We start from the raw sequence: 26,094 nt of genomic DNA, 5'->3' as shown, positions 1-26,094 counted from the left end.
GGATATGGGAGTCAAAGGGTAGGGATTGATGATGGGGGTAGGGATTGGGGATGGGGGTAGGGATTGGGGATGGGGGTAGGGATTGGGGATGGGGGGTAGGGATGCCATTGGGATGGAGGATTGAGTTTGAAACTGGGATTTGTGTACAGATTTGATGTTGGCTTGAGGATTTTGTAGGGATTGGGGCTGCAGTTGTGATGGAGGTTGGTGGGTGGATAGAGCTGATAGGGCTAGGGGTAGGGATTGGGGATGGGGGTAGGGATTGGGGATGGGGGTAGGGATTGGGGATGGGGGGTAGGGATGCCATTGGGATGGAGGATTGAGTTTGAAACTGGGATTTGTGTACAGATTTGATGTTGGCTTGAGGATTTTGTAGGGATTGGGGCTGCAGTTGTGATGGAGGTTGGTGGGTGGATAGAGCTGATAGGGCTAGGGGTAGGGATTGGGGATGGGGGTAGGGATTGGGGATGGGGGTAGGGATTGGGGATGGGGGGTAGGGATGCCATTGGGATGGAGGATTGAGTTTGAAACTGGGATTTGTGTACAGATTTGATGTTGGCTTGAGGATTTTGTAGGGATTGGGGCTGTAGGGTGGGTGGATAGAGCTGAAGTGGGTAGGGATTGGGGGTGGGGGTGACGGACGGAATGGCCTCTGGCTCCATCCCGCTCGCAGCTGCAGTTCCTCTCGGCTCCTGCAGCGGGCGACTGTGTGCAGGGACTTTGCCCCAGTTGGAGCAGCGGCTCAGACACAGACCGATCCCGGAGCAGGAGCGAGCGGAGCCTGGGACAATGCGTTCGGGACAGCAAGCTCAGGGTGAGCCCCGGGGCGCGGGAGGGGGAATGGGCGCGGGTTCACCCCCCTTACCCCCCCCCCCCCAGGTCTGACTGTGCCCCGCACTAACCCCCCCCCCCCCCAGGTCTGACTGTGCCCGCACTGACCCCCCCCCCGCCTGACTATGCCCGCACTAACCCCCCCCCCCCCAGGTCTGACTGTGCCCGCACTAACCCCCCCCCCCGCCTGACTATGCCCGCACTAACCCCCCCCCCCCCAGGTCTGACTGTGCCCGCACTAACCCCCCCCCCAGGTCTGACTGTGCCCGCACTAACCCCCCCCCCAGGTCTGACTCTGCCCGCACTAACCCCCCCCTCTCTGTGTTCTCAGGGGGAAAACTGTTCGGGTTAATGAAAGCGCAACAGGAGGAGAGGCTGCAGGCCGTCAACCAGGTAAACACGCAGCGCTTACCCCCCCACCCCCACCGCCACCCTGACACTGCCCCCCCCACCCCCTGACACTGCCCCCCCACCCCCTGACACTGCCCCCCCACCCCCTGACACTCACCCACTCCCCTCGACACCAACCCCAACACTCACCCCCCCACCCCCGTGACACTCACACCCCTCTCCCTGGTTCTTACCCCCCCCACCCGTCTCCCCCGGACACCCCCCTCCCCCCACCCCATGACACCCCCCTTGACATTCCCCCCCCAACACTGCCCCCCTCCCCCCCAACACTGCCCCCCTCCCCCTGACACCCCCCCCCGGCACTGCCCCCCCCATACTGCTGCCCCCCCCACACCCACTCCACTCCCCCTGCCACTCCCCCGACGCTCTCCCACTCCGCCCGACATTCCCACCTCTCCGCAATGACATTCCCCCCCCACCCCCACCGACACTTCCCCGCCACCCCCCACCGACACTGCCGCCCTCCCCCGACACTGCCCCCGTCCCCCCATACGCGCTCTCCCCCCCCCGGACGCACTCCCCCCCCGACGCACACTCCCCCCCCCCCGACGCACTCCCCCCCCCGCGACGCACTCCCCCCCCCCCGCGACGCACTCCCCCCCCCCCGCGACGCACTCCCCCCCCCGCGACGCACTCCCCCCCGACGCACTCCCACCCGCGACGCACTCCCCCCCCGACGCACTCCCCCCCCGACGCACTCCCCCCCCGACGCACTCCCCCCCTCGACGCACTCCCCCCCTGACGCACTCCCCCCCCCGACGCACACTCCCCCCAACTCTCTCCCCCCGACACTCTCCCCGCTGTGACACCCCTGACACTCCCTCCCCCGACACTCCCACCCCACCCCCTGACACTTTTCTCCCACCCTGACGCTTCTCCCCCTGACCCTTCTGCTCCGCCCGACACTCCCCCCCCCCCACCCGACACTCTCCCCCCCCCACCCGACACTCTCCCCCCCCCACCCGACACTCTCCCCCCCACCCGACACCCTCTCCCCCCCCCCACCCGACACTCCCCCCCCCCCCACCCGACACTCCCCCCCCCCCCCACCCGACACTCCCCCCGACACTCTTCTCCCCCCCCACCTGACACTCCCCTCCCCCCCCACCTGACACTCCCCTCCCCCCACTGACACTTGCCCCCATGGACAAGTGCCCTCCTCGTTAGACAAACCTTCTCTGTTTTACCCCCTCTGTCGGACGCCCCTCTCTGATTACTCTTCCTCTCTGTCCTCTTTCTTCTGTTGATTTCCTTGCAATCCATGGTGCTTGGTGGTTGGCTCCAATCCTCTGCCCTCCTGCCCGCTCCCTGCATTCGCACCAGCAGACTCATTCCTGGATGCTGCCACGGGAAAGGACAGTCCCAACTTGGATGAATCTTTTGACTCAGCCACTGTTTGTTCTGTCTGATTCCTTCGCTCGAGCGACTTTGGGTTTCTGGGAGATGACTCGTGGCTCCCACTGGCACTGGCCACTGTTGGTCAATGAAAGGCTTTGGGGTTGAAGGTGGAGATGGTCTCAGAGCTGCCTGGGATCAAGCCATTACAATCCTGTGTTATTTTGTCTGTGGCCCTTTGCCAAATGATCTGTGACTCGAAATCAGAGGCTCATAAATATCGCTGAAGTGAAGAGACAGATATTCATCAACTCGTCTCTCATTGGTTGAAAGGCAGGGAAAGTAAACTCAGAAAAGGTGTAGAGCTGGGTGGACACAGCCGGCCAAGCAGCATCAGAGGAGCTGGAAAGCTGATGTTTCAGGCCTAGACCTTTCTTCGGGACAGCAAGCTCAGGGTGACTTCTGAAGAAGGGTCTAGGCCTGAAATGCCAGCCTTCCTGCTCCTCTGATGCTGCTTGGCCTGCTGTGTTCATCCAGCTTTACACCTTGTTATCTCAGATTCTCCAGCATCTGCAGTTCCTACTGTCCCAGAAAGGGAATGACAGCTAACTTTGCAAAATGCTTACCTTCAGCGGTCAGTGCATTGAGTACAGGGAGTTGGGAGGGTCATGTTGCGGCTGTACAGGACATTGGATAGGGCCACTTTTGGAATACTGCGTGCAATTCTGGTCTCCCTGCTGCAGGAAGGATGTTGTGAAACTTGAAAGGGTTCAGAAAAGATTTACAAGGATGTTGGAGGGTTTGAGCTCCAGGGAGAGGCTGAATAGACTGGGGCTATTTTCCCTGGAGGGTCGGAGGCTGAGGTGGTGACCTTATAGAGGTTTATAAAACCATGAGGGTCATGGATAGGATTTATAGAGAGGGTCTTTTCTCCAGGGTGGGGGAGCCCAGAACTAGAAGAGCACAGGTGGGAAAGATTCAAGAAGGACCCGAAGGGGCAACTTTTTCACGCAGAGGGTGGTGCGTGGGTGGCATGAGCCGTCAGAGGAAAGGGTACAGTTACAGCATTTAGAACATAGAGCAGTACAGCACAGGAATGCCTGCTTTGGCCTGTGATGTTGTGCCAAACATGAAGCCACATTAAACTAATCCCCTCTGCCTGCCCTTGGTCCATTGCCCTCCATTCCTTGAGTATTGATGTGCTTATCTAAAAGCCCCTTAATTTCCCCTTATGTATCTGCCTCCACCTTTACACCTCGCAGCGTGTTCCAGACTCCTCACTTTCTGTGTAAGAGACTTGCCTCTCATGCCTCCTTTCAACTTTTTCCCCCTCTCACCTTTCCCCCCTCGTATTAGACATTTCAACTCCGGGAAAAAGATTCTGACCATCTACCCTTTTAAAGCATCTCATCATTTTTATAGACTTTTATCGAGTGGCCCCCCAGTCTCTTCCCAATCTAGAGAAAACAGCCCCAGTTTTTCTAGCCTCTCCTTATAACTCCTACCCTGTAAACCAGGCAGAATTCTGGTAAACCTCTTCTGAACCCTGTCCAAAGTCTCTACCTCCCTCCTGGAATGTGGTGACCAGAATTATACATAACATGTGGTTGGACCAAAGTCTTATAAAGCTGCATCATGACACCCAGACGCTTGTACTCAATTCCCTGAACAATAAAGACAAACGTGCCTCATGCCTTCTTTACCACTGTATCGACTTGTGTGGCCACTTTCAGGGAGCTATGGACCTGTACCCCAAGACCTCTCTGTACATCAATGCTGTTCATGGCCCTGCCATTCACTGTGTACTCTTCCTTAACCTTTGATCTCCCAAAGTGCAGCCCATCACACTTACCCGGCCGCACTGAGGGGGAGGGCTGAGGGGGGGGTGGGGGCAGCACCGAGGGAGGGCAGCGCGGGGTGGGGCCGCACTGAGAGGGGTGGCCCACACTGAAGGGGTGGCCCACATTGGGGGGGGGCACACCGAGGCGGGGGGGGGGGGCACACCGAGGCGGGGGGGGGGCAGTGCCAAGAGTGGGGGGGGCCGCATCACCGAGGGGGGGGGCAGCGCCAGGGTGGGCGCGTACTGAGGGGGGGTTGCACTGTTGACAGAGTTCTTTGTGGTGTCACTGGCAAATATTTATTCTTCCACTGGTGCCACAGAGCGATACCCTGTTCATTATTCTATTGCTGTTTGTACAATGTGCTTGTAAATCCTGGAGATACTCAGCAGGTCTGGTAGAACCTGTGGAGAGAGAAAACGGGGTTAACATTTCGAATCCAGCATGATTACAATTCCACAAATTACAACAGTGTCTGCCGTGCAGAGATATTGCCATTACCCCCCTCGGAGACCTTGGGACATCCGAAAGCTGTGAGGTGCTGTATAAAGACATGTTCTATGTTCAGCTGTACATGTGAATGCTGTGTGCGTTTGTCTATTTCCACAGTATTGGGTGTGTGCATGAGAGGGTGCTGTACCAGCTGGGTTTGGTGCCATGCTGGGGTGGCACGCACACGTAGCATAACACATTTTCTGGGACAGGGCCAGGGGTCAGAATGGGATCAGATGCTAATCTTTCTCCAGTGCAGAGGTGGAAGGCTGCACTAGAAAGCTCCTTTCTCCAAAGGCTTTCGCAAAACCACGTTGAGCGCGTAGAAAGCCAGTGTCGATATTCCACCCCCCCCCCCCCCCCCCCCGCCCCCACACAGTCGGACAGATATCAATGCTATTAAGCTCAGCCTCAAAGCCTACATATCTTTGAGGAAATCCCACAGCTCTGTCCATTCGATTGTCTCAATTTACCCGTCTCGACGAGGAGATTCACAATCACTTCAACATTTACCAAAACGTTCAATCCATTTGCATAATTAACTCAAATTGCTTCATTGAAGTGTAGAATGTTACAGCCAAGAGGACCATTCAGCCCATTGCGCTGCTGTGTTTAGTCTCCAAAAGCAGCTTCTTGTCCATAAATTCCTCACTGTTGAACATTTATCCCAACTCCCACGCAAAGTTATTGATGGAACCAACACTGTGCCATTTGATCAGGTCGCAGGGTCCAGAATTGTTGTAAAAGGTAACAGTTCTGAAAGAGTTGATGCTGGAGACTGCTTTAAGCTCCACGCTCCACACTGCCCTCCAGCCCCACCACACCTGGTACCTTCCCCTGCAACCGCAGGATGTGCTACACTTGCCCCCATACCTCCTCCCTCACACCCATCCCAGGCGCCAAGATGACTTTCCACATCAAGCAGATGTTCACTTGCACATCCACCAATGTGGTATACTGCATCCACTGTACCCGTTCTGGCTCCCTCTACATCAGGGAACCCAAGCGGAGGCTTGGGGACCGCTTTGCAGAACACCTCCGCTCAGTTCGCAATAAACAACTGCTCCTCCCAGTTGCAAACCATTTCCACTCCCCCTCCCATTCTTTAGACGACATGTCCATCATGGGTCTCCTGCAGTGCCACAATGATGCCACCCGAAGGTTGCAGGAACAGCAACTCATATTCCGCTTGGGAACCCTGCAGCCCAATGGTATCAATGTGGACTTCACCAGCTTCAAAATCTCTCCTTCCCCCACTGCTTCCCAAAACCAGCCCAGCTCGTCCCTTCCTCCCACCTATCCCCTCCTCCCACCTCTACCCCCATCCCCCACGTCCTATCTACCAGCCTCATCCCTCCCTCCTTGACCTGCCTGTCTTCCCTCAACTGACCAACGCCCCTCCCAACTCCCCACCTACACTCACCTTTACTGGCTCCATCCCCGCCTCTTTGACCGGTCTGTCTCCTCTATCCATCTTCTATCCACCTCTCCCTCTCTCCCTATTTATTTCAGAACCCTCTCCCCCTCCCCCATTTCTGAAGAAGGGCCCAGGCCCGAAATGTCAGCTTTCCTGCTCCTCTGATGCTGCCTGGCCTGCTGTGTTCCTGCAGCTCCACACCCTGTTAAACCAGTGTGATGATGTTACCCAGACCCAAGAGGAGAATCACGGCATCCAGCTCTGGCTCTGATGGGGTCCAGATCCCTGGCTCCCGATTGGCCGGTTGGACATAATTACTAAGACACTGTGACCGTGACCCTCCTGCTATCGCGCGATAAACTACAGCTTGTTGTTAAATCACTCGTCCCTACCTCTGAGCCAGGAGGGCCTGGGTTCAAGTCTCACCTGCTCCCGTGGTGGGTAATACCATCCCTGAATGGACTGATTGGAAAGTAACAGAGAGGACTTTCCTGAGAGATACGTGGTTGGGGGTCTGGGATGGAGGCATCGCCGCTCAGCACAATGTTATTTCCGAAGGTTTCACATTCTGTTCTCGAACAATGAAGTTACTCTTGCTGCCGTGGATCTTGGGATCTTTCCTGAAACCCCGCCATCCCTCCCCAGTGTTGTGTTATTCACTTGGGACAGATTGCCCCAACAACCCAAGCTGTGTATTGTAGTGACACAATCCACAGTGAGGGGCCGAACTCCAGGTTGTAATGGTGTTACAGATTCGAGGGCAGCCTCAACACTTGAGGGACTCCAGTTCCAGTTTTTCTTGGCAGGCCTTCTGCATTCTCTGGGGCTGGAAGAGGCAGCTCTGAGCTGCCTGGGCACTGCTGACGTTGGCACAGATTCAGAGTACACGAGTTGGCGCCAGTTTTGTGGAGGTCAGACTACTTCAAGACTGGAGTTGCTTCAAGTTCCGACCATTTGAGGAGCTTGGCGCTGCAGAGGGTAATGCGCAGTGGCTGTGTGGTGTTCAGTGTGGCCCGTCCCTTTGGAATCGAGGCAGACACATCAAACCAGTGTGGATTGTGAAAGCAGTGAGTTACTTACTGGAGGAGCCACAGTCAGTCCATACCTTCACCTCCCAACCAGAGTGGCACAGAATGAGTCCCGCTCGTCTTTTGCGGAATGTGGATGTTGGTGGCCAGGCCAGTGCGTATCACCCATTGATAGTCACTTTGAGAAGGTTCGAAGTCAGAGCAGCGAGAGGTGTGCAGGGGAACGTGCAGAAGGCTGGTGTTGACCTGCACCTGCTGCCGTTCTGCTTCTCGGTGGTACTGAGGGGCCGGTTAGCTCAGTTGGCTGCACGGTTGGTTTGTGATGAGAGCGATGCCAGTGGCGTGGGTTCGATTCCAGGCTGAGGCTACCATGAAGGACCCTCCTTCCCAACCTCTCCCCACGCCTGAGGCGTGCTGACCCTCAGGTTAAACCCCGACCAGTCACCTCTTTCTAATGAGAGTGTGGCCATAGGATTTGGTCAGACCATGGTGAGTTTAGTGGCAATGGGTTTGGAAGGTGAAAGGAGCCTAGGTGAGTTACTGCACTCCAGCGATGGGAATACCATTGAGAATCCAAAGGGAACGCCGATCAGGCTCTGCCCTGAATTACGATAAAGCTCTGATCACTCTCGTCTTTGTCAGTTTTCGTCATTGACTCAGGTAACAAGCTGACATCGCTGCATGATTCCATTTGTTCTCCCACTTCAGTCCGCAGTCAAACTTTTTAAAATTCATTCACGGGATGAGGGTGTCCACGGCAAGGCCAGCATTTATTGCCCATCCCTAATTGCCGAGAGGGCAGTTAGGAGGGCAGTGCTGTGGGTCTGGAGTCACATGTAGGCAGTTTCCTTGCCTCAAGGACATTAGTGAACCAGATGGGTTTTCCGGACAATTGACAATGGATTCGCAGTCATCATGAGACTCTTAATTCCAGATAGTTTATTGAAGTCAAATTCCACCATCTGCTGTGACGGGATTCAAACCCAGGCCCCCGGAACGTTACCTGGGTCTTTGGATTAACAGTCCCACTATAATAGCACTCGGCCATCGTGAACCTGAAGGGAGAAAATGAAATAAGGTATGGTCTTTACTGTGGAGGGGTATGTATGAAAGGAGCGAATCACATGATAGTCTCCGAGGGTAAGGGGAAGGATGGAGCTTGCGTGGAACCGAAACACCATTGTGGTTCAGTGGTGCTGTATGTCCTGTTCCCGTGATGTGGTTGAAAATTGTCATTTCCACTCTGTTGTGTGAAGTTGTGGTACGTCAGTGATATTAAATACAGTCTCTTCAGATGTGGGTGAACTGCAGATGTCCTGCAGTGGGCCCAAAATGAATAGAATCTGTGAACCTTTCTTACCTTTGCTTGAAAAACTGTAACTAGCTCCTTAGAACATAGAACAGTACAACACAGGGATGGGCCCTTTGGCCTGAGATCTTGTGCCGAACATGAAACCAAATTAAACTAATCCCTTCTGCCTGTCCTTGGTCCGTAGCCCTCTGTTCCTTGCGTATTTGTGTGCTTAACTAAAAGTCCCTTCAACGCTCTTAATGTATCTGCGTCTAGCACCACCACCTCCCAATGTATCTGCCTCCAGCACCACCTCCCAATGTATCTGCCCCACCACCGCCTCCCAATGTATCTGCCCCACCGCTCCCTCCCAATGTATCTGCCTCCAGCACCACCCCTAGCTGTGCATTTGATACTGTGTAAATAAATTTACCCCTCACATCTCCTTTGAACTTGCCTCTCTCACTTTAAATGCATTCCTCTTGTATTGGACTGTTCAACTCTGGAAAGAGATTCTGACCATCAAGTCTATCTACGCATCTCATCATTTTATAGATTTCTATCAAGTCTCCCCTCAGCCTCTTCCGCTCTGGAGAGAACAGCCCCAGTTTTTTCGCCTCTCCTTGTAGCTCGTCCTTCTTGAAGGGATTCGGTGTTCTAGCCTCAGCTACTTTCTGTGACAGGGAAGGCCACAGGGTCCCCACTCTCTGGGTGAAGACATTTCTCCTTCTCTCAGCCCTACCTTGCATCCTTAAACTGTGACGTGTGGTTCTGGACTCCTTGCTCATCGGGTACACCTTTCCTGAATTTATCCCATTTCCTGGAATGTTGCACATCTTTGCGAAGGTTGTTGATAGTCCCGCAAAGTGACTATGTTACTGTCTTCAGGTTTAGAATGAGCAGGACACTGGGCGTGGAAGAGATAAAGAGGGGAGTGTGACTGGTGACCTATGCACTGTGTAAATTGACTGCTTAATGCTTTGTCTTTTTGCATTTTGAATCTTCAGGAATTTCTGGAAGATGAGAAATATAAAGATGAAGAAACTCTGGCAGAAAATCTGGAATCTTTCAAAAGTAAGCTACAGAATAGTCCCATTGCCCCCTCATGTCTCTGTCGGCAGCTGTGGCTCAGTGCATAGTCCCTGAAGCAAAAGGTTCTGAGTTCGAGTCCCCATCAGGTCTCAGAAAATCCAGGCTGGAGCTTCAATCAAATAGCAAGGACCCAGTGCTGTGGCCACCTTGAGGGGCTTTGACTACTTGGTGAATGTCGGCAATTAGGTTTTAAGAGATTGTAGCCAATGCTGGAGAATCCGAGATAACAAGGTGTGGAGCTGGAGGAACACAGCAGGCCAAGCAGCATCAGAGGAGCAAGAAAGCTGACATTTCGGGTCTGGTCCCTTCTGGAGAAATTCAGGAGGGTCCAGACCCAAAATGTCAGCTTTCCTGCTCCTTGGCCTGCAGTGTTCATCCAGCTCCACACCTTGTTATCAACAATTAGGTCCCATTTTCTTTATTTATTCATGGGACGAGGGTGTTGCTGGCTAGACGGGGTTTATTCCTCATACCTAATTGCCCAGAGGGCAGTTAGGAGTCACCCACATTGCTGTGGGTCTGGAGTCACATGTGGGCCAGACCCGGTAAGGATGGCAGTTTCCTTCCCTAAAGGACATTAGTGAACCAGATGGGTTTTTCCAACAATCAGCAATGGATTCACAGTCATCGTTAAATTCTTAATTCTAGATATTTGTTGAATTCAGATTCCACCATCTGCCGTGACGGGATTTGAACCTGGGTCCCCAGGACATTGCCTGGGCCTGTGGAGTGACAATACAACTGGGCCATTGTCTCCCCCTCGTGTAGGAGCAGGGCAGTTCTCCCCTTGATCTGGTTGATAGCAATGCCATGCCAATGAGAAAGCCCTTGGGTCAGTATGAAATCACTGTGAGATTTTGCTGTCTGCACACTGGTTGCCTGCTTCCTACGTTGCACCAATGTTTGTGCCTCACACACTTCCCTTTGGCTTTGAGATGCCGGGTGGTCAAGACAGGTGCTACACAAATGCAAAGCTTTCTTTCTTTTCCTATTATCCCAATTGCTGCTAGTTGCACCTGGCAGGACAGGGTATCCTCAACGTGGTGGCTGTGCCCGGAGGATCAGGTGCCCATCAACACTGGGTGTTTGTGTGGGTCTGACTCTCCCCCCCGGGGGGGGGGGGGGGGTGGGGGGGGGGGGGGGGGCAGGTGGGGGAGTTTCCTCTTGGCGCCGAGTCCCTGCCTGAAACGGAGATCTGTGTGATAGTGCATGGTTACATACAGTGCCTTGAGCTTTCTCGCTTCACTGCTCTCAGCCTTGAGCTGCTCCAGGAGGCGCTACTGAAATTCAGTTCTCCATCAGCGTGGCCCCCGTGGTCTCTTTCTCTCTGTCTTTCTTTCTCTCTCTCTCTCTCTCCCCCCCCGCCGTCTCTCTCTCTCCCTGTCTCTCTGTCTCTCTCTTTCCCCCTCTCTCTGTATCTCTCTCTCTCCCTCTCTCTCTCTCTCTCTGTCTCTCTCTCTGTATCTCTCTGTCTCCCTCTCTCTCTGTCTCCCTCTCTGTCTCTCTCTCTCTCTCTCTGTCTCTCTCTCTCTCTCTCTCTGTCTCTGTGTGTGTCTCTCTCTCTCTCTCTCTCTCTCTCCCCCCTCCCTTGGATGGTGCCAAGATGAAATGTGGAACTGACTGTCAGACATTAGTTATCCGCTACATTACCAGACGTTTATAGTCAGATGAATCCCAGCAAATCGACTGCATCATTTCCCTGTGGGCTCTTAAAGAAAGTGACAAAATGATCATCGAGCCATTGGATCGCACAGCATCAAAAGAGGCCTGTCAGCCCATCACAGCTGTGCTGGCCCATCTCCCAACCTCCCCAGTCATAAGGCACACTGTTCCAACCTGGTTTGTAGATTTCAAGTGAAGCTTCGTTACAGTCAGGCTGTCCTTTTCCAATTTTGACTGCCTTACTGTGTTTTTTTTTAAAATCCCTTGGGTCTTTGAGAGACTGCCCATATTAGTCCCAGTCTCTCTGCTCTATTCCCGTCTGCGTGCAATTTATCTTCCTTCCAACATTTATCTGACTTCCTGTTGAAAAGTTGTGTTGTTTTGTCCTTGCAGTCAGTGTGTTCCAGATCACAGCAACTCACTTCGTCATACCGAAGCTCGTCATCTTCCTCCCTGCTTTCTCTTTAATTATCTGTGTTGTCTAGTTCCTCCATGGAACAAGTTAAAACATTTCCGACCGGGGTGGTACAAACAAATTTGCACAGGTGTCTTTCAACACTGAAGCGGTCACATCATTACAAACATGAGTCAGTACTTGTGTTGAAAATTCCCAGCTTCATATGGAGCAAAGTTACGGTGGCTTTTATTGCAAAACAATACTATCTCTAATATCTAATCTGTAATAATCTCTATCTGAAGAAGGGTCCAGACCTGAAACGTCAGCTTTCCTGCTCCTCTGATGCTGCTTGGCCTGCTGTGTTCATCCAGCCCCACACCTTGTTATCTCCCTATCTCTAGTCCTGTTCAGCTCTGTAAGTTTTACAACACTTCCCAAATCTCTTGCAGATTTTCACAGCCGCTCGGTCTCTGTTTCTGTGGGTCTGCGAAGCTGCTTTCTGTCTCCGTCTCTCTCCAGACGATCAGCACATCTCTGCTCAGAGATAATGGGAACTGCAGATGCTGAGAGAACAAAGTGTGAAGCTGGATGAACACAGCAGGCCAAGCAGCATCTGAGGAGCACAAAAGCTGACGTTTCAGGCTTAGACCCTTTTCTGATGAAGGGACGAGGCCCGAAACGTCAGCTTTTGTGCTCCTGAGATGCTGCTTGGCCTGCTGTGTTCATCCAGCCCCACACTTTATTATCTCAGCACATCTCTGCCTTTGGCCATGCCGGTCCTTAAAACTTTCTATACTTCTGGCCAATCAGAGAGACTCACTTAATAGTTTGAAACAGTGTCAATCATTTGTGTAGCAGGACCTGGTGCCTGTCTGTCTGGCATCTCCTTTGTTTAGTCGATAAATTGTTGGGAGTATGCTTGCCCAGGGTAACTGTTACCTAATATCCTGTGTTGAATACCTACCTGTTACGCTAATGTTACTAATGCCCTTTCGGGAAGGAAACTGCCATCCGCACCTAGTCTGGCCTACATGTGACCCCAGACCCACAGAAATGTGGTTGACTTTTAGGGATGGGCAATAAATGCTGCCCTAGTCAGCGATGCCCATGATCCCGTAAATGAATAAAGTAAACAATGTCATTAGCGTCTAGCTGCTGTGTTTGCACTGTTTCTGGTGTGCGGTGTTTGCAACTTCAGTTTTCCTTGGCCGATATACCCAGCATTCCTTGCTGTTTGGCCAAGTGAGCAATCTATGTGTTATGGCAGCTGGGAAGCTGCTACACCTGAAGTTGTTACGATCGCTGATGCCCATGCCCCTAGCTGCCTGGGTGGATGTCCTTCAGCGCTGATTACTGCAGTCTGAGCACGGATTGCAGATTGAGTTTGTAAAGAGCTTACTTATTAAGCTCAGCCCTCCCCCAGGGTTCCTGAGGGTGACTCTGGCTCACTCAGGCTGAGGATGGTACCATAGCCCTCGGTTCCAATATGGTGCCCCCTGTGGGCCTTTTATGTATTTAATGCTCATCTCCAACTGCTTTTGGGGAGATGATGTCTGAGTGGTGAACACTCTCTCACACAGACCACTGAGCGCTCCACCAATGGAACATCACCCCATCTCCGCCCTGGCTCAGCCTGCCCATTGCTGATGACCTGTATTTCTGCTCCCCACCCCCCCATTCAGCGATTCCAGTCACTCCTGACTAGCCCTCGACCTTCCACCCTCGGCCCAGCACGCAGCTGGCCCTGAGCGACACTGTCTCAAGTGCAGCTAAACACAACCATTTCAAAACTCTCCTCCTTGTTTTCCAATCCCAGCCCATGTCTTTGACCGCCCACCCGCCCAGCCCCCGATCCTCCCCCCCTCCAACCCCGGTATCCGCATTCCTCTAATTCTGGCCTTTTGAGAATCTGGATTCCCAGCTGTGCCTTCAGCTGCGTGGGCTGTAAGTGCTGGAATTCCATTGCTCACCTCCCCCACCTTTCTCTCTCTCTCTCTCTCTCCCTCTCTATCCCCCTCCTCCACCCATCTCTCTCTCTCAGTCCCTCATCCCCCTCGCTCTCACCTTCTCCCCCTTCTCTCTCTCTCCCTCCTTCCCCTTCTCCCTCTTCCTCTCACTCTCTCTCTCTCACACACACACACCCTCCCCCCCTTGCCCCTCCCTCCCTCTCTGTCTCTCTCTCTCTCCCCCCAACCCCGTCCCCTCCACTTCTCTCTCTCTTCCCCCCTCCGCGCTCTCCCCACACACACTCTCTCTCCCCCTCTCTTTCCTCTCCCCACTCTCTCATACCCCTCCTTCCCCCTCTCTTTCTCTCTCCTTCCCTCCTCCACCTCTCTCTTTCACTCACCCCCTCCCTGTCTTCCTCTCCCCCAACCTCTCTCTCTCATCCTCCCCCCCTTCCCCCTTTCTCTCCCTCCCTCGTCTGTTTCCCCCGCTCTCTCCCTCTTCTGCCTCCCCCTTGCTCTTTCCCTCCTGTCTCTCTCTCTCTCTCTAACCCCCCCTCCCCGTCTGTCCCTCCCCTCTGTCTGTGTCTCCTCCTTCCAGTGCCCCTCTCTGACAGAGTTTTCGGTCACCTGCCCAAATATCTGCCGATGTTGCTCGATGTGAAATGCTGTTTGGCGGGGAAGGCATAGTTTAGGTGCAAGCTCGGCTTTATGGCCATTTCAAAAGTGTAAAACTGGTACGAGTCTGAGTTCAGGCTGTGAATCCTTGGTAAGGTTTATCGGTGAGGAACACCAGCAGGTTACTGTACTCAGCAGAACATTGGCTCATCCTGTTCCTTTATTTTTCACAGAGAAGTACATGGAGTTTGACCTCAATGACCAAGGTGACATTGGTGAGTCCTACAGCGTATAACACACACACACACAAAAAGAGCCGAATACTCTGTCTGAGGTTGACATGACATTGAGCTGACAGTTGATCTATCCCCCTGCCAGCACTTTCCCTGTTGCTCTGCTTCCCAAAGTGGCCTGAGTTTAATAATCTTCACCTGTGGCCTCTGCTGGTGTTACAGAGGTGTCCCCCAGTCTGGTCTTGCCTGGCCCTTCCACTTCCCCATGAGCATGGATCATTGAAGGTGGCAGGACACTGTCGGAGAGGGAATGGCCCGGTGGTATTTTTGCTAGCCCATTAATCCAGCAACCGAAGCAATGTGGAACGCTCGCAGAGTTGTGACAGCGCATTTAGTCTATCTTATCAGGTAGAGGCATAACAATGTCTCACTTCAACGATGTAGAATCTCTGCAGCTGGAGTATTGTGTGCAGTTCTGGGGAAAAGGCAGGAGAGTGACACAACATAATGGGGCTAGACTAGACGACAAAGCCAGCACAGGCATGAGGGGATGAATGGCCTCCTTCAGCACTGTAAGAACTCAGTAATTTCTGTGACTGTTGTCCCACATTTTCAACGTCACTATCTGTTCACCTTCACTGGCCAAAGAGATTTGGGAATGCGGAGCTGATGTTGACAGGCAGTGGCCGAGGTGCATGGTGTTAGAGAAAGAGACAACAGGATCTGCTGGTGGTTGGGCAGAGCCTTGTGTGGGGCACCTAGGCCAGGAGAGACTTGTTGGGCTGAATGGCCTGTGTTTGTTCTGCCCATATGGTTTATAACACTTTGTATCTTCCCCCCTTCTGTCCTTCCGCCCCTTCCAAGGATGACAACAACAAAAACTTGCGTTTCTGTTGCACTTCACTGGGGAGATTGACAAGTGTCGAATTCCTCAAGGTTTTGGTGGGGCTGTTTCTGAGAGGCGATGCCCACATAGTGACTCACAGCACAGAAACAGACCCTTCGGCCCAACCAGCCCATGCTGACCATAATCCCAAACTAAACTAGCCCCATCTGCCTGCTCCTGGCCCATCTTGAGAATTGGAAATAGAGGATCATGGGAGAGGTGATGTCCTCGTGGTGTTGATCCAGAGACCCAGGTCTGGGGGCCTGGGTTCAAATCCTGTCGCGGCAAACGGTGGAATTTGAATTCAGTTAAAATCTCAATGACCAGGAGACCTTTGTTGATTGTCAGAAAAACCCATCTCGTTCACCGATGCCCTGAGGGGAAGGAAACTGCTGTCCTTCCCTACATGTGACTTTAAGATGCCCCCTGGGCAATAAATGTTGGCTTGGCCAGTGGCATTCTGTGAATGAATTAAGAAAACAGTCTCAGGATAAAAAGCTGGTTATTTAGGGTGGCGTGGGGACAAATTCCTTCACTCAGCAGATTGAGACTCTTCAGAATTCTCATCCCGAAGAAATTCTGCGTACTCAGTGATCGAACAGGCTTGAGGGGCCAAGTGGCCTTCTCCCATGATAGCAAAGTGTGGAGCTGGATGAACGGAGCAGGAAGGCTGACATTTCGGACCTAGACCCTTCAACAGCCTTCCTGCTCCTCTGATGCTGCTTGGCCTGCTGTGCTCATCCAGCTCCACACCTTGTTATCTTGGATTCTTCGGCATCTGCAGTTCCCATATTCTCTGGCCTTCTCCCATTCCTGTTTCTTTTCGATATATTGAAGCTATGGACAGTGAGCTCTAAGGGATTTGGAGTTGAAGGAGAAGATCAGCCATGATTGAATAGCAGTCATGTTGAGGGGCTGAATAGCTTCTTCCTGTCCCTAATTCTTTTATCTTTTCCAGTGTGTGAGAGGTGTGGTGACAACTCTCTGTGTGAAAAATAGCCTCTCCTTTCTGTTTCCTGATGTCAGTGTTGCTGGATCTGTGTCCTTTTGTTATTGACTTTCCTATCAGTGAAAACAGCTTACCCTTTCTGTACCGTATCAAAATCCCTGATAACTTTGAGCTCCAGTAAATAACCTTGCTAGCTTTGGTTTGAAAACGAAAAGAATTTGTGAGCGTGTGTAGGAGGTTGACAGAAGGAATGCATGGCAGCAACACCCCCCACCCCGAGCTGGTTATCTAAGGCCGGGGTGGCATTACCAATGGAGGCTCCCAAACAGTTTATTGTTCTTGCTCATTCTAGGCCTGTGCCTGTCTGTAGCCAAGGCTGTTAGTTATTGTGGTGGAGGTGATGTTGGGAGGCGGGTTCCTCACCCAGTGAAGATCAAGGAATAATTCTCGGTTTGTCCTCGCAAGCCTGGCCTTCTGGCTGGGGGCCCTCCTGTTCTGTTTCACAAGCCAGCGAAGATTTTGTTGAGTCGTCGCGAGCGGTGACTCATGGACATCTGTGGGAAGGAGCACCCCAAAATGCTTGCGTTTGCACACTGGCCATTCGTTAGCCATCTCCAACTCACCCCTGCCATAATGAGCAAGGCCTTTCAGCTTGTTTGGCACGCACCTATCCCCCCAACCAACCCCTCTTCCTGAGCACCACCCCATTGAACATAGAACATTACAGCGCAGTACAGGCCCTTCGGCCCTCAATGTTGTGCTGACCTGTGAAACCAGTCTGAAGCCCATCTGACCTACGCTATTCCATTATCATCCATATGTTTACCCAATGACCATTTAAATGCCCTTAAAGCTGGCGAGTCCACTACTGTTGCAGGCAGGGCATTCCACGCCCTTACTACTCTGAGTAAAGAACCTACCTCTGACATCTGTCCTATGTCTGTCACCCCTCAATTTAACCCTCTAACCATGCTCCTTGACTACCTCCAGGCCATTTACACATCCAATCTGGAGCGACCCGCTGGAGGAACCACTCCTCCCATCTTTTCCCTGCTGTTAATGTCCTCAATGTTGGATCAGTGACCACACTTCCCTTGTAACAGGCTTGATAGAGTAAACAATCAGAGGGGTTTCTCTTTGTAGAGGGCAGGGGTGTGCAACCAACGCTGTCTGAACCAATGAGGACGAAGAGGAGGAGGAATTTCTTTACTTGCACTTGGGCGGGGGGGGGCGCAGCTTTGGAGCCCACTGACCCAGAGGGTAGTGGAGATTCCAGTATCAAATAAGGTGGGAATTGAGAGGCTTCTCGTTACTAATGATATCAAGGGATTTGGTGAGAGTAAGGTGAAAGTGGTGTTGAGGAAGATGATCAGCTATGATGGAATTGAGGGGCCAAATGGTCTCCTGCTGTTCTGAGATTTCTAAGCACACAAACATAAAGTTAGTTACTAATACATTCAATAAATCCAATCAGGGAGCTTCAGATGAGGCTGTTTTTTTTACCAGAGACCAGTGAGAACGGGGAGCTGGTCCCCCCACGGAGTGGTCATGGTGAATAATTAAGATGCTTTACGGGGGAAACTGGATAAATTGAGGGGGGAGAAGAGGCATGGAAGGATAGGCTGAGGATTATCTAACCTAATCACAGGAGGTTCACGTCAAGCAGCAACACTGCCTTGGACTAGATGGACTGAATGGCCTGTTTCTGTGCTGCTGACTCCACCTAGCCGCCCAGTGACGTGGCAGGCGTGTTTTCCAAAAGGAATTGCCCATGGATGGTGTTGGGCCCGTCTTCCTTCCTCATTTCAGGCGATGGGAACCCCCTTTCAATATCGGAATTGGGAGCCAGTGACCTGAATCTGGGGCACGGGAGCAAAAAGACCGCCGACGACCTGGAAAGGGCCAGAGTCAGGTGAGCGTCAAGTCGAAGGGAATCCAAACTAATAATCTGGGCTCCCCATGACCGCTCCCCCACCCCCAGGGGACGTGAAACCTGTGGGGGCCATGTCAACGCTAGGAGCGCAGGCAATATCCCCAGGGTCAGGCCAATGTTGGGGTTAGCATCGGTGTCAGTAGGAGGCAGAAGGGTTGATTGGCCTCTTTCCCCCACCCCCAGCCCTCCCCGTGTGATATTGGTCTGTTCAGGATTTAAGGGCTACGTCCCCGGGGATCCTCAAGTCTATCAAGGCTGATCATCTTCTCCACTCAGATCTGATGGGCCTGAAGCAGATGCTGGAGAAACTGGGAGTGCCTAAGACCCACCTGGAGGTGAAGAAGCTGATTGCTGAAGTGACAGGAGGTAGCAGCGAGACCATCTCCTACCGCGACTTTGTCACCATGATGCTGGGCAAACGATCCGCCATTCTCCGAATGTGAGTACTGTCGAGTTATCGCTCTTCTTCATCGCCTGGAGAACAGTCGGCCGAAATGTTAACTCTGCTTGTCTCTCTCCCCGGGCCCGCACTTTCGGGTCTTGGTTCGGATTTCCGGCACCCGCTTCGCTTTTGTTTCATGCTTGGGCTCCCAAGTTCTAGCCTCTCCCACGCGGGGGAATATCCTCCAGCCTGCCACATCGCCCTCAGGATCTTAAACGCTTCCGTAAGATCACACTCATTCCCCTCTGTCTCAAATGATCTAACCTTCTCTCCTGTCATAAACCCCTTCTCCCCCCCACCCCCAGGAATCTACTTTTATTGAATTGATTCTCCTGGAATTGTACCGTTTCTCAAATAAAGAGACCAAATTTATACATGCATCTGATGATGCTAAAGCCTCTAAAGGGGCCACTCCTCCCATCTATTCTCTGCTGTTAATGTCCCCAATGTTGGATCAGTAACCTCACTGCCCATTCCCTTTAGAAGAGGTTTGATAGGGTGAGCGGTTAGAGGGGTTGCTGTTTGTCGAGGGCAGGGGCGGGCAACCAACGCTGTCTGAACCAATGAGGACGAAGAGGAGGAGGAATTTCTTTACTCACAGGATGGGGAAGGCTTCAGCGCCCACTGCCCCAGAGGGTGGCCCTGCAGATGTGATCTCACACGTGCCCAGTTCAGTTGTGGCAAGATGCCTCCGGTTTTAGGAGTGAAAACATAGAGGGCTGGGTGAACTTGGCAGATCTGGCAGCCCCTGAGTAGGGAACAGCAGAGCTTTGAGTCTACGCTCGATCAGATCTCCAGCGTCGGCAACCCCCCCCCCCCCCCCCCCCCCACCTGTGCTCCCAACGATACTTTATCCTTCCCGGGTGCGTTTAGATTCTGTTCTCCCTGCAGCAAAAGGCCAACATTCCAGCTCCATCCTTAACCGTTCCCATGTGTGCCCCCTTCCTGTCGTTCGTATCTCAGGATGTTTACATCTCTACGTACCTCAGACTCCCTAAAAATCTCCCTCTCGAATTAAAAATATTCTGCTCTTCTCTTCTTCCTGTCAAAGTTAACCAGTTCATGTTTTCCTGTGTTGTGCTCACTCATAGGAGAGGTGATGGCCTCGTGGTAATATCACTGGACTGTTAATCCAGAGACCCAGCTGATGTTCTGGGAACTTGGGCTCAAATCCCACCATAGCAGATGGTGGAATTTGATTTAAATAAATACCTGGAATTAAGAAATTAAGAGTCTAAGGATGACCATGAATCCATTGTCGATCGTTCACTCATGTCCTTTAGGGAAGGAAACTGCCATCCTTACCTTGCCTGGCCTACATGTGACTCCAGACCCACAGCAATGTGGTTGACTCTTAGCTGCCCTCTGGGCAATTAGGGATGGGCAATGAGTGCTGCCTGGCCAGCGATGCCCGCATCCTGTAAATGAATAAAGGAAAAAATCTTAGCCCATCACTGCACCTCTGCAGCTATAGGGAAAGTGATGGCCCAAAGAAGATCAAATTCAGGTGCGAATTATACAATAACTAGCAGAACCCTTAGGAGCACTGACATACAGAGGGATCTGGGCGTACAGGTCCACACATCGCCGAAAGTGGATGGATAAGGTGCATACTGCATACTGGTCTTCATTGGCCAGGGGCATCAAATTGAAAAGTCAAGTTACAGCTGTACAAAACTTTATTTCGGCCACATTTGGAATAATGTGCGCAGTTCTGGTCGCCACACTACCAGAAGGGCATGGATGCGTTAGAGAGGGTGCAGAGTAGGCTTACCAGGATGTTGCCTGGTCTGGAGGGTTTTAGTTATGAGGTTGGATAAACTCGGAATTCTTTCACTGGAAAGACCGAGACTGAGGGGCCATCTGATAAAGGCCGACGAAGTAATGAGAGGTCTCGGTAGGGTGTATAGTCGGAGGTTTACTCCCAGTGTGGGAAAGATCAGCTACAAGAGGACACAGGTTCAGGGTGAGCGGGGGAAGGTTTAGGGGGGACGTGCGGGGAAAATGTTTCACACAGAGGGTGGGGGGTGCCTGGAACACACTGCCAGTGAAGGTGGTGGCAGCATGCACATTAGCAACATTTAAGGTGTATCTTGGTGACGCACAAATGGGGGACGCGCACAGCAGGTTAGAAACCATGTATGGGCAATAAGTAGCGGGTCTAAATAAGGACTAGTAATCAGCATGGTCTTGGTGGGCCGAAGGGCCTGCTCCTGTGCTGTATTGTGCTGTTATTATTAATCAGGAAATTACCATCCTGGTAATGTTTTGGGGACTTGGGTTTGAATCCCACAATCGCAGGTAGTGGAAATGTAATTCAATAACGGGCTGAAATCAGGAAACTACAATTGTCGATTGTCAGGAAAAACCCATCTGACTCACCAATCTCCTTCAGGGAAGGAAACGGCCATCCTTACCTGGTCTGGCCTACATGTGACTCCAGACCCACAGCAATGTGGTTGACTCCTAACTACTCTCTGGGCAATAAACGCTGGTCTAGTCAGCGACCCTCTCACTCTGCAAATGCATTAACAATAAAGATTCCCTCTACCCTCTTCAGAACTTTAATTTCCAACCAATCTTCAAATCATCAGCAAATTTCACGACCACTCATTTGCTTTGTGAGCAAGCGATTGATGTAGATTGCCAATAGTTGAGGTGCGAGTGCTGATCCCCGTGACACCCCTTCATCACACCTAGCCAACCCAAAAGTGATCTAGTCATGCCTCCCCTTGCTATCAAGCCATTTTTCTTGGTGCACAGAAATTTCTGTTCAGTTTGGACATCTAGCAGGAGTAAACTTGTCCTGTTGACGATGCAGTGTGATCAGAGATAATGGGAACTGCAGATGCTGGAGAATCCGAGATAACAAAGTGTGAAGCTGGATGAACACAGCAGGCCAAGCAGCATCTCAGGAGCACAAAAGCTGACGTTTCAGGCCTAGACCCTTCTTCAGAAAATCGTAAATGCATGTTCCATTTGTTTTTGAGAACAGGAATAGGTTTAAAGCTGTAATTTGTGTTGACACACACTGAAGCATTAATGAAGGCTTTGAGATTGAAAACGAAATGCATGTTTTCTTTTCCAGAATCATGATGTTCGAAGGAAAAAGTGAGGCTGATGGTGCGAAGCCAGCAGGCCCCCCTGCAAAGAGAGACATTTCTAGCCTTCCCTAACGCCGCGCAAGGAGATGAGGGACTGGGGATGAAGACGGTGCGTCTCTTGCTTTGTAAATACTCCAGCTCCATGCTTCATCCTGACCCGAGGAAGTGGGGAGGGGAGGGAGTGGGGGGTAGGTGGGGTGGAATTAAGAACAAACTGAACTCATCGCAGCTCCTGTCAATCAGTTCTGTACTCCCTGGGGGTGGGGTGCGGCGGGGGTTGGCGTTTACTGTCCAACAGAACCGCTGACCGGCGTGAGGTGAAAACCCTGTGGATGCTGCTGGCATCCATTCGGCCACAGTGGCATCGCACTCTCAGTTTGGGAATCAGAGGGCCCTGGGTTTGAATCTCCCCTACCCCAGAAGCAGGACACCTCCACCCAGCCTGAGGCTCTGAGGGCAGTGCTGAGGGAGTGCTGCGTTGCCCACGGTACTGACCCTGAGATGGGGCTTTGAGTCGATTCTCCCACTGGCTCGAGGACCAAAATGCCACTGAACAAAAGTCGGGTGCGATTTTCTCCTTTCTGTCGCTCTGCTCAGTATCGACTCTTCATGCAACACACAACCGTTTGTCCAGAGGAAAAAAATGAGCGTGTTTGTCTGCTTTGCAATTGGAACCTCTGTTAGTGGGATCCTGCTGTGCAGAAATGGCTCTCGTACTTGCTGCAGAGTGAAAGGCATGGCGTTTCAAATTCACTTGATTGGCTGCTCGAAAGTACCCAGAACCCTGAAGCTATTTGAAATGCTGGTGGGAGTTATCTCGGTGTGTTCACCGGCTGCGTTATATTCAGCATCCAACACATTTCTCCTGGCCAGCCCTGCGTGGAAATTGGAGCTGAGGTGGGCCGGTGGAGGCGTGTCTATCAGAAATAATGCAACTCTGTAAATCCAGAGTCACCATCGCAGAAAGGGGCCATTTGGCCCACCCATGGGCATGTTGATCTTTAAGTCCACACGAATCCACTCCAGATTATTTCACCCAGACAGACCTGTGTCTGGCAGTAAATTGCCCAGTCAGAGGTCAATGTCTCACTCTGTCAACCAGACAGTGGCCGTCTCCAACATTCAAACACCGCCCCTCGGCGTTCGATGGTGTTACTATCACTGAATCCCCTCACTATCAACATCCTGGGGTTGGAATTGACCAGAAACTCAACTGGACTTACCGCATAAATTCCAGCTACAAGAGCAGGCCAGAAACTGGGATTCCTGCAGTGAGTAACTCCCTTCCTGACTCCCCAAAGCCTGCCCACCATCTACAAGGCACAAGCCAGGAATGTGATGGAATACTCCCCACTTGCCTGGATGGGGGCAGCCCCAACATCACTCAAGAAGCTCGACACCATCCAGGACAAAGCAGCCGCTTGATCGGCACTACATCCTCAAGCATCCCACTCCCCCCACCATTGACGCTCAGTAGCAGCAGTGTGTACTGTCTACAAGATGCAGAAATTCACCAAAGACCCTCAGGCAGCACCTTCCAAACCCACGACCACTTCCATCTAGAAGGACAAGGGCAGCAGATATAGGGGACACCACCCCCCTGCAAGTTCCCCTCTGAGCCCCTCACCATCCTGACTTGGAAATGTATCACTGTTCCTTCAGTGTCACTGGATCAAAATCCTGGAATTCCGTCTCTAAGTGGATCACCCTACAGCGGTTAAGATGGCAGCTCACCCCCACCTTCTCAAGGGGGCAACTAGGGATGGTAATAAACATGGCTCAGCCAGGGACACCCACATCCTCTGAATGAATAAGAGCAGAGCGCAATGTTCTGCTCCTTTCTCCATCATATTCGTTCAGTTTCACCTTAAACACAGCTTTGTATATCGCTTTAACCACTCCCTACGGGAGTGAGCTCCACATTTTCCCTACTCTCTGGGTGAAGAGATTTCACATTAGTTTCTGGTTGGGTTTATTCGTCACCATCTGGTGTTTATTGCCGCTCGTTCTCTTGATTTCTCCCACAAGAGGAATCTTTTCTCAGATCCCCCCCCTGGACAGTTGGGTCTTTTGGAGGGGCTGTGTCGGATTTCTCTGGGTTGATTATTATTGATGGATGGAACCTCTGTGATGCTGTCGTGCTTGGGGGGTTTTTTTTTATGCTTTGCTCTGTGCCTCAGTGGTCTTTGAGTAATGAATGACTAGGTGCAGGACACTGCTGATTTCACTCTTTAACTCCCGCTAGACGAGCGAAAGAGATAGGAGAAAAAGTAGGCCATTCGGCCCATTGAAGCAGCATTCAGTGAGTTTGTGGCTGATCCACTTTCCGCCCCTTTCCCTCTAACCCTTGTTTCCTTGTCTAGAAGTGTCTCTCTCAGCCTCAGATATACTAAACGACATTCACAGCCCTCTGTGGGGAAAAGGACTCCACAGGTATACTCCCCTCTGGGAGACAAAATTCTGCCTCATCTCGGTCTGTTTCTTCATGCCCCCAATGTACACTGCATTCCTGCTCTCCAACTTTATCGACTTTTGCAATGGAAGATTTTTTTTGATGACCAAATATATATGGCAGCAAATGGCAAACTCTGTGTAAGGACTCGTGTTCTGGAATGTTCAGATTATTCATTTAAGACTCAATAATAAAGTTGTCAGGGTTTTGTACATCTCTGATTTGAAATTGACACCATAGGTGGCGGGGGGAGTGGAAGCTGTGTCCCTTCATTATTAGGGTCGATGTTTCAATTGGTTCAGAGATAATGGGACCTGCAGATGCTGGAGAATCTGAGATCACAAAGTGTGAAGCTGGATGAACACAGCAGGCCAAGCAGCATCTCAGGAGCAGGAAAGCTGACGCTTCAGGCCCAGGTCTGCTGTGTTCATCCAGCTCCACTCCTTGTTTCACTTGGTTGATGTCTGACTGAAGGATGTGGGTTTGGGACTGTCATTAACAGCCAGATCAGCTGCATTCTGTACTTCCCTTCCAGTCCAACAGGTAATGCCGTCACCTCGGAGGCAGGGAGTTGAAGATTCTAGAGTTACCTTGTCATTCAGTGGGGTCACTATCATTGAATCTCCCTCTAACCTTGTCCAGGGGAGTCACCACTGAAGACAGACTCAATTGGAGTGACCAATACAACTTGTGCAAGAGCAGACGAGGCTCTTGCAATTCTGCAGCGAGTAACTCACCTCCTGACTCCAGCCCATCATTGACAAAAGCACGAGTCCGGAGTGTGATGGAACACTCCCCACTTGCCCTGGATGGAGTCAGCCCCAACAACACTCAAGAAGCTCGACACCATCCAGGACAAAGCAACTGCTTGATTGGCATCACATCTGCTGTTTGTGACATACAAACAGAACGTGGATGAAAATGTAGGTGGGTGGGTTAGTGAGTTTGCAGATGATACAACTATCAGTGGAGTTGTGGATACTGTAGAAGGTTGTCAAAGGATACACTGGGGTATCGATCGGGTATAGATAGGAGCGAGGAAATGGCAGATGGCGTTTAATCCGGGTAAGTGTGATGGGCTGCACTTTGGAAGATCAAATGTTAAGGAAGAGTACACAGTGAATGGCAGGGCCATGAACAGCATTGATGTACAGAGAGGTCTTGGGATACAGGTCCATAGCTTCCTGAAAGTGGCCAGGAAAGTAGATGGGGAAGTAAAGAAGGCATTAGGTCGGCTTGTCTTTATTGGTCGGGGAATTGAGTACAAGAGTCAGGGTGTCATGTCACAAGGTGTGGAGCTGGATGAACACAGCAGGCCAGGCAGCATCTTAGAGGCAAGAAAGCTGACGTTTCGGGCCTAGACCCTTCATCAGAATGTCATGATGCAGCTTTATAGGACTTTGGTTAGGCCACACTTAGAGTGTTGTGTATAATTGCGGTCACCGCATTCCAGGAAGGATGTGGAGCCTTTGGAGAGGGTGCAGAAGAGGTTTGCCAGGATGCTGACTTGTTTAGAGGGTATGAGTTATAAGGAGCGGCTAGAAAAACTGGGGTGGTTTTCTCTGGAGTGGGAGAGGCTGAGGGGAGACTTGAAAGGGAGTCTGTAAAATGATGAGGTGCGTCGATCGGGGTGATGGTCAGAATCTTTTTCCCAGAGTTGAAATGTCTCATATGAGGGGACGTGCATTTAAGGTGAGAGGGGGCAAGTTCAAAGGAGATGCGAGGGGCAAGTCTTTTACA

General features: G+C 51.8%; 1 protein-coding gene across 2 annotated transcripts; it reads left to right on the top strand.

Annotated features, from left to right (window-relative positions):
• Positions 1 to 717: 717 nt before the first annotated feature.
• aif1l (allograft inflammatory factor 1-like) lies at positions 718 to 24,566 on the top strand. Of its 2 annotated transcripts, XM_059638267.1 has the most exons (6): positions 718 to 814; positions 1,163 to 1,224; positions 9,651 to 9,717; positions 14,589 to 14,630; positions 18,633 to 18,795; positions 21,887 to 24,566. In XM_059638267.1, the coding sequence occupies exons 1-6, from the start codon at positions 790 to 792 to the stop codon at positions 21,972 to 21,974; spliced, it is 447 nt and encodes a 148-aa protein (XP_059494250.1). In that variant the 5' UTR covers positions 718 to 789; the 3' UTR covers positions 21,975 to 24,566. The 2 variants fall into 2 exon arrangements, with proteins under 2 accessions (XP_059494250.1, XP_048414927.1); XM_048558970.2 differs by lacking the exons at positions 718 to 814; positions 1,163 to 1,224; positions 9,651 to 9,717 and adding an exon at positions 13,673 to 13,738.
• The last annotated feature ends 1,528 nt before the right edge of the window (positions 24,567 to 26,094 follow it).

The sequence above is a fragment of the Stegostoma tigrinum genome, chromosome 29 (assembly GCF_030684315.1).
Source record: "Stegostoma tigrinum isolate sSteTig4 chromosome 29, sSteTig4.hap1, whole genome shotgun sequence".
Lineage (NCBI taxonomy): Eukaryota > Metazoa > Chordata > Chondrichthyes > Orectolobiformes > Stegostomatidae > Stegostoma > Stegostoma tigrinum.
This window is presented reverse-complemented; position numbering and strand designations above follow the sequence as displayed.

Excerpts from the sequence above, each read along its gene's own strand:
- aif1l (XM_059638267.1), top strand. The coding sequence starts at position 790 with ATGCGTTCGGGACAGCAAGCTCAGG. Across the intron at positions 1,225-9,650 it reads GGCTGCAGGCCGTCAACCAG|GAATTTCTGGAAGATGAGAA; the intron begins GTAAACACGCAG and ends TTGAATCTTCAG. Across the intron at positions 14,631-18,632 it reads CAATGACCAAGGTGACATTG|ATCTGATGGGCCTGAAGCAG; the intron begins GTGAGTCCTACA and ends TTCTCCACTCAG.